The sequence below is a fragment of the Dermacentor silvarum genome, chromosome 7 (genome assembly GCF_013339745.2).
Source record: "Dermacentor silvarum isolate Dsil-2018 chromosome 7, BIME_Dsil_1.4, whole genome shotgun sequence".
Taxonomy (NCBI): Eukaryota; Metazoa; Arthropoda; class Arachnida; order Ixodida; family Ixodidae; genus Dermacentor; species Dermacentor silvarum.
In genome coordinates, this window is record NC_051160.1 from 35897741 (window position 1) to 35906014 (window position 8274).

Genomic DNA, 8274 nt, shown 5'->3' on the forward strand with positions numbered 1-8274 from the left:
AACAAAGCTGTGCATATTGAATGTGCCTTAAGTTACGGCTGGGAACCAATTCTTATAAAGAAACGCCCAACTAGTGTTCACTCAATTCTTAGCATGCTATGTGCCTTGTATACGTAATACCTCTTCTGTACATACTGCATTTCATGCTGTCCATGAGAACATAATTATAGCCCCTATTCTGTGCCTAGTACCATTACAATTGCCCGAAGTTCCACATTATCATGACATGTGGCTTTCATGGTAACAGCATAGGGACATTGACTTAGCATTGCGTTTTCATTATCAGCCACTACATTTTCTTCCAGTGCATGTTTCGGTTAGACGTGGCACGGTAACGTATAGATACATATTCGTGGAGTCACTGGTACAGTGTAGCAGATGCAAAAATAACGTTATTGCAATATACGTTGCTTGTAGCAGTGAAACTGCCGTTATATTTTCTACATGACCTTGAACAGATAATAGTGTTTTTCTTGAGCGCAATATTTCAGAGCTTTGGACGTTAAAAAATTGTTATGGAATACAGAGAGGACATTCTTTTTAATTAAGAAAGGCGTACATGCTTGTGTTATAGGTTTGAGGGAGTCCTTGGGAAGGGGGTAAACTTGGTTGTCGATTCTTATCTCCGGTTTCCTGTGCGTTTCGCCCACCCGGGAACATGCTCATGTTTTCTGAGCGTCCTTGATGAGGGGGCCACATTGGTTGCGAATTTGGCATTCCGGTTGGCTGTGGGTTTTGCCAACCTGGCGACCAGTTATTGTTTTCTGAGTGCCTTTGGGGAGGAGGCCAAATTTGTGGCGTAGCCGGAATTCGGGGTTCCTGCGAGTTTTGCTGAATGGGTAACCAGCCAGTGGCTTCTCGGCGTCCCGGTTGTGTGGGCCAAGTTGGTTGCGTGTTCTGTATTGGGGTATACAGTGGGCTTTGCTGACCCGGAATCCTGAAAGTGTTCTGGCCTTGCATTGATCTTGGGCAGGCGGTCTCCGGTTTGGTACCTGCGTAAAATAAAGCAGGTAATGTTAGCTTTATTTTAAGCAAAATATTTGTTTCCTGTTGTGCTACATATCATAGGACTAACAACAGGAACATGACAACATTCTCTCAGAGCTACGCGCTCAAGCCGTGCAACAAGAAAGTTTCCACTTACTGCTGCATCTGTACAAGCATTTTGCGCAAGTTGAGAAGCCGTTAGCGTTGTCAGCACAAAGCTTGCTTTGGAACATTTTACAAGAGTTGGCCGAGGGATCGAAGTACCATTGCCGCGTGCTGCCCCAGCATTGCCTAATTTTAGGTGGTAGGCTGCAGACGATCTTAGGGTGCCGTTTTTCTGGAAAGTTGCAACAGAAACGGTGATTACAGTAGGAAAATGTCGGCTTACATGAAACCAGAAATTGGCATGAGCCGATTTAAAAAGCATTTTCGGCAATGCGAATTACTGAAAACATAGACTCATGCAAATTTAAAAAACGCACAATAATAAAGACACCATACATTTTATGGATAAAATGAGCAGTTTCGCTCGAAGGTCAATCAGAGAGAGTGATGCAATGTTTAGCGTCGCGTTCGGGCTGCTCACACACTGTTCTACCAATCGCGCAGGCGAGATGGCATGACACAGCACAGGACACAACTGCTGCAGCAAGGGAAGAACAGCGCTTTTGTAGATACGATGTGTGTTAGAAGGTTGGCTTGATTAAGAATACCGGTAGCGGCGACACAGGTATTGCAACTCGACGATGGGCAAGATGAAATCGACTGCAAACCGTCGCCGTTTTTTAGTACCCGACGAAGAAAAGTTCTGAGAGAACCCATGTCGCGGTGAATATCGACAGTAATACGATGAGCATTGAGGCAATGTAGTGACACAGCATATTGCCGACGCCTCAGCGTGTATGCAGCCGTTCTCCTCTCTCACGCTTCTCCCTGCACACGTGGTGCCATCTAGCTGCGTCGTCGAGGGTGGCGGGTTTGATTTCGCCTAGCACCGACGAATTTTTCGATTATCTGTTGTATCATGGAAGAGTGGAACATACCCAGCGATATTTACCCCGTTGCACAAGTTGCCGCGCGTCATGCCGCGAGCGGCAAGTAGTCGCAGGTCAGCGCCTTGCCGCGAGGCCACCGTGGCAAGCGTGTCTCGCCGCGCGGCAGCCCGATAAGATCTCCAGCGCTCTCCGAACGCGCGAGCAACACCACGCGCGCTCGTTGTTTCATGCGAGAGACGACGATCGTCGATTGAAAACCCGGCGCGGATCGGCAGGCGGTCCGGTTGTGATGGCTCCATGACGTCACCTTCGTCGCTCTTGATTGGTTCTTATACTCGCGGCACGCGGCATTTGCCGCAGAAATGGGTCTCGAACCCATTTCGACCGGCACGCCGCAAAACCCCCGATTCCTGCCGCTTCTGCCGCGCGCGGCATGACGCGTTGCCGCGCGTTTCTGCCGCGTGTTTTGGCCGCTAGCGTGGCCGTGCCTTAAGAGATCCATTCAGAACGCCGCATAACCGGTGCAGCATACAGAGTCACCCAAGTGGGCGTACCAGGAAGTTCATTGAAGAGCGGGAGATACCGACTGTGCCATATACCGAGTGACCTAAGTGTCTGCTGGTTTCGGACCCTGTTCTCTGAGCATTGCCGCCCGATACGCTGCCCTTTAGACTATGGACTACCCAGTTGCCGGGAACAAGGTTGCAGACACAGACATTTAGACACACAGCCAATCTGACTCCGAAGAGTGCGTCAAAGTGTCCTAGCAGTGCTACTCAGAATAAAATTAGATAAATTTAGCCTGATGTTTACTTCACGTTTTCCAAGTGTGATTAGCACCATTTGAAAATTTTTCCGAGTGTGCGGTATTTTACCGTCCGTCCTCCAGTATCTAACCCCTTCAACTTTGGTTACGAGCTGCCTGCACTGGCTCACCACAGTCTGTCTACCAAGTGATCGCTCTTGGCGTCGGTTTATGAAGCAATGACCGCCATTGTGCCATGATGCACAGAAAATCACGCATACCGTCATCAGTGCACCATCATGACATCGCGGTGGCTGCTCATTCATAATTCCGAATAATCAGCGACATCTCGGCGATCCCTACAAACTATACTCAAAATGTATTGAATGTTGAAGCAGAAGGAAACATAATTTGTACTCACGCCGGCAGTATTGCAGGCACTGTGTTTCGGACTGAAAGTTGTTCAAGCCACCACCACAAATGCCGTAGTTAAACATCTTGCACCAGCCTACTGTAGGGTCAAAATACCAACCGCGATTGGTCCGTTGACATTTGCCAAGATATGGTGGCTTGGAACAGCTGGTTGGAATCTTTTTCTTCCCAGAAGAAAAAAATCCGGCCGAAGTCACATCTGCGTTTGTACAGAAGTGCGCGCATTTAGTTACCGTGAAATAGCAGAGCATTACGCTCTATGCTCCAAATTAACATTGCATGAAATTCGCATAGGCGGAGAAAGCCTAATTGCTTAAATCTACTGCATTTATATACAACAGCAACAGAATGTACTTATCAAGTAAACCGGTTGAGTTTGGAGTATAGTCCTTAAACCAGAAAAGCTATCGTTTCTGAAATGTAGATATAATTATGAAACTGATTGCGCACTAACGGAATGTGGCAGGATACACAACGCATATCGAAATATGCGATTACTTAAATTCCACTCTCGATTAGGAAGAAAGATATTCTAATACTCTATACGTCGGCGAAAAGAAAATTTCAATGAAAATGTTCCCGGGGCCCGCTTCCGCGAAAAGGAAGAGGCTCTACAAAATGATAATTTTAAAATCCTTACTCATAAGCATGCTATCTAATGTATTCTACGAATGTGCAGGGCAGATATTTGCAAAAAATCTTCGAAATGGGACACAAGAAAAGAGTAAAGATGTTAATTAACGCATGGTCATCCTAAAACAATTGCGTAGACATCCATGGGCCCCGGACGTATTTGCTGTGTTCCGTGGTTTCATCAGTTACCTTTTTTAGCATGCATAAAAAATGCTAACGAAATCCATTTGATTTCAAGAACGCTAGGAATCTTTAGCTCGTTGATACAGAGCAGCGCATTCTCATGAAGCAAGTATTTGTCTTCTTTGGAATCTTAATAGGTGGGCGAACAATTTTCTTTTCCGACTACGCTGTATAAGATACAATGCAGAAGTTCTCAGGAACGCGGAGCCTTGGTGCGATTAGCAGATTCGAACGAAGAATGGCTGCAGCAACATTCTCCGGTTAACTACTACTGAGTAGTGTGGCGTATTCCTCAAAACGTTCGCGCTTTAGCCTGCCTGTTTAATTTTTTTCATGGTAGTGCTTGGTAACGAGATGTACATCAGCAGATCTGTTGTGCTGTTTCCTTACGCTCGTCGTACATTTCGTTTCACTTTTTCTCTTACAATAAAACAAAACCGGAAGGCTGATTTTTAAACATATATAGCAGTTTTATAGACTCATGTAGCATCCTGACTGCAGGTTTATTCAGTAAAGTAGGTAATTTTCTTATTTGGGGGGGAGGGGGGGGGGGTTGTATTATGCTACAAACTTGCCAATTTTATTCTTGCGTTTCCAGCATAATGGTAGCTCTTGCGCGCACATGCGCTCTCGTGGACCAGGACTACTCAGTAGTGAGACGTGCGGCGCTCATCTCAAAGATCTAGTTGCTGTGGAACGATGGATGTACGCGTGTGAACGTGGCGTAATGCTTAGCACATATGGCTGTTTTGCTGGAGGAACCAGGTTTGATCCTACCATCGTATTTATGTGTAATAAACTATGAGCTATTTCACAAGCAGTAGCCCTCTGCAGCATCCAGTAGCCACTGTCTCGAAAATACGGGAGGCTTCGAAAAGAAATCTTCGCTTTATTAACCGCCACACATATTTCTTTGTAGAGCAGTAAAAAAAAAAACGTTTGCTGTAAGCTTCACATGAGCGTTTTCGTCGAACAGATTCTGTTGACGTAGTATACGTAATACGTTACTGCAACATGCGATACGTTAGGGAATCAGCGAATGAGCCGAAATGGACGAGATATTCCACTACATTAACGCTTTAACTTATACCCCGGTCACGCAGCAGGTTTCAACAGACACAAAAAAGAATTGTATGATGGCGTGAAGATTAAGCCCATTCGAGCGTTTTGCAGCATCGAGGCATCACCAAGGGCGAACACTCAGGTGCCATCTGGAAAGTAGAAATTAAAACAGAATCGCTGTTCGACGGCACCTTTCTCGGGCCTAACAATATTAGAAAAAAACTGCTGATATCAATAATAACGAGAGAGCATTATCTAGCACTTCGTAAACGGGATGAGAGGAGGCTTAGCATTGCCTCATGTGAACTTTTCTTGCTGCCACCGTGAACAGGACGTCGCAAGGACGAATTCAGTCGGCCTCAGGTAGCCTGGACGCTGCTATACATGAAACTAACCACATACAAATGCACAAGCACAGCGTAAAGGAGGAGTGAAAATGCGCAACGTGTCCGTTGTTATCACGGCAGGGGACATAGCGTATTACGGTGCCGTATTGGGTATCATGCACCTAAATCCGTTTCTGGTTTGGGAAGTAAAAATACATACCATGCATATACGTTACGGAGATCAGAAGGACGAGTACGTGGCTTGAAGGCTTCATTTTTAGGCATTTTCTTGAAAAGAGTTGCAAGCAGCCTTTTCCTAGACAAGGTCGCGTGAGCTTGAGTCCAATAAATCATCAGCATTGTTTCGCCGGAACTGTTTCCAATCGCAAACTGACAAGTTCTCCCATATTTAAAACATGGTTTCAGATTGCGACTTCAATGAAAGCCCGTGTACCGAAGTGATGCTCGTTGAACAAAGGATATTTCGCCGTTGTCATTCTATACACGTGTCATAGCGACTGGTTCATTTTGTGCCAAATTTCTAAAAAATTCGATTGCTCGCAACATTGCAACAAATGGCTTGGCATCGGTTTGGTTAACAAATTCTCTTTTCGTTCTAGATCGAGATGACGTTTGTTTTCGCGGTAGGGGCGGAAACGACACTTTAAAAGACTGCTGTAAAGCTTGCGTCGCGCATTTATAGCCTGGCGTACTGATAAAGCAGGGCTCATTGTAGTGTTGTCTGTTTTTTTTTTGTGCTTATACTGGACAAAAAAGTGACACATCAACGACTAATAATCCACAAACTGACTGTTGAGACAATTTCTGCCTAATAAATTACTACCTTTTTACGTACGACACGTTCGGTAAAATGTTTTTGGAAGCATAATGTTCTTGCCTGACTGGTGCTTGACGTCCTCGCTCGTCGGTGACGTTGACTCTGGAATCACCGCGCATTCGTTCGCGCGAAGGTAAATCAGAGCTGGGCTCTATCTCTACAATCGATGTCAGCTGTGCCATGTTCTTTCTAAAAAAAACTGGCTTAAAAAATCCGCCTCCATTTCACCCTGTGAAAGTAGAAATTCAGCGAAGCTGGTTCGGACGTTACACAAGCACCACCACCCTCACAAGCAACGGACGTCGCGCGCGCATGCACGTGTGCGCAAGTGCAGCATACGTCCTCATTCTTCCAGGCCTTCATCCAAGCGCAAGTTCCATATTGGACTAAATAAATGTTTAAACTGTAAATTGCGTCAAAACTGCATAAAGTACGACTTACGCACAAGCTGCAGACTTGATAGCTCGGATTGTTATTCCAACAAAAGAGAAATCGTAAACTGTTACGCGTAAACTGAAAGACAAAGCCCTTTTACAGCTGCCCGTGCACACCTGGAAGGGCATGAAGCCGTTTGCATTTTTTGACGTTACCTTACGAAAACTTGTAGGAGCGGAAGGCTTACACGTATCTCCAAAACTAAATTCGTGAACACATGGTGTTCAAAGCATGCTCAACGTGCTCGTCAGAACATGTTGAAAGTCCCTGCGCTCTTAAAAAAATTAACAAAACAATGTCACCAGATGCGACTTTGTGGTGCTTTTGCTTGCACTTTTGCTGGCGTGGCCTGCGAATCGGTGTTTGATTGGGACGAGGACCAATGGGATCGTGAGCAATAAATATCTGGTAGTCGACGTTGGTGCCTGACCGAGCTATGACCTCAGACTTAGGTGGCACCAGATGCTTGGAGTGGGATACAGGCCAGCGCGTCATCTGACACGTCCAATCTTCTTGCGTTCCCATTGTCCATCTGTCTTCACATCTCACACTGCTACATCTTTTTCCATGTGTGCTTCATTTTCATCCCTTTTAGGCGAAGCGTTTCCTTTCTTTCTATTCGTTGTTGTTTTTCTGGAAAATGATATCGTCTGCTTCACAGTCCTGACAATTATTTTTAATCCCTGTGGCGGCTCATGAAACATTTTTAATGATGCTGTAATATTTACGTAAATAGAACTCAGTTTGGTGTGTCCACACCAGTAGGTAGGGTAAGCTAGTAGCCCAAGCTATTTCACAACTTCGACCACTGGGTCGGAATAGAAGGAGTGACGACGATAGAATGACTATTGTCAGATCAGAAAGCTGGAATGACGATTGAACCACAACGACGGCATCAATTCTCTCTCTTTACTCTTCATCCTAAAAATAACCTGTGAAAGGAAGTTAAAAGTAGTTAAATTGCTCAAAATTCAGTGTTCGTCTATTGGAAAACATTGTTTACGCGTAGCAATAAAACCAGAACATGTCTTTATGAGTTATTATCATCCGTTGACTTCCATGCTAATTGCTTGGCAATGCCAAGCTGCTTTCCGTGAAAGCTACATCACGCAATGAAACTATTCTAATTGTTATTGCTAGTTGCAAAAATGACAAATGTTTGGCGAATTTGGCTGCATTTGTAAGATATTTTATTTATAATATTGTTACGCCTGATGGACTTTACCAGTTTAAGGTAATGCCCTTTGGACTGTGTAATGCCCCAGCCACTTTTGAAAGGATGATGGACTCCCTCCTCCGTGGATACAAATGGTCAACTTGCCTGTGTTACCTTGACGATGTCATCGTGTTCTCACCGACATTTGACAGTCACCTTAGCCGATTGTCGGCAGTTCTTGAAGTTTTCAAGCGAGCAGGCCTTCAGCTGAACTCTTCCAAATGCCGTTTTGGCCGCCGCGAAATCACTGTGCTTGGCCACCTTGTGAGTGCTGAAGGCGTGCAACCTGACCCAGAAAAAATTCATGTTGTGAAAGACTTCCCTATACCACGTTCCACTAAAGACGTCCGGAGCTTTGTAGGCTTGTGCTCCTATTTTCGACGTTTTGTCAAGAACTTCGCCGACGTTGCCCGCCCACTCAC

At 45.3% G+C, this 8274-nt stretch overlaps 1 protein-coding gene across 1 annotated transcript; it reads right to left on the reverse strand.

Annotated features, from left to right (window-relative positions):
- Positions 1-372: 372 nt before the first annotated feature.
- On the reverse strand, positions 373-7131 carry LOC119459454 (uncharacterized). The gene is made up of 5 exons (XM_049671435.1): positions 6939-7131; positions 6262-6345; positions 3149-3358; positions 1145-1324; positions 373-992 (listed from the first exon to the last, which is right to left on the reverse strand). Exons 1-5 carry the CDS (start codon positions 7129-7131, stop codon positions 541-543), a joined length of 1119 nt encoding a protein of 372 aa, XP_049527392.1. The 3' UTR covers positions 373-540.
- Positions 7132-8274: the final 1143 nt, after the last annotated feature.

What these genes read in the sequence shown, in the direction of transcription:
- LOC119459454 (XM_049671435.1), bottom strand. Translation starts at nt 7,131, where the DNA reads ATGACGCGCTGGCCTGTATCCCACTCCAAGCATCTGGTGCCACCTAAG. An exon ending in GCACCACAAAGTCGCATCTG is followed by an intron (nt 6,346 to 6,938) that starts GTGACATTGTTT and finishes GATAGAGCCCAG; the next exon opens with CTCTGATTTACCTTCGCGCG. An exon ending in GTGCCTGCAATACTGCCGGC is followed by an intron (nt 1,325 to 3,148) that starts GTGAGTACAAAT and finishes GCAACTTTCCAG; the next exon opens with AAAAACGGCACCCTAAGATC.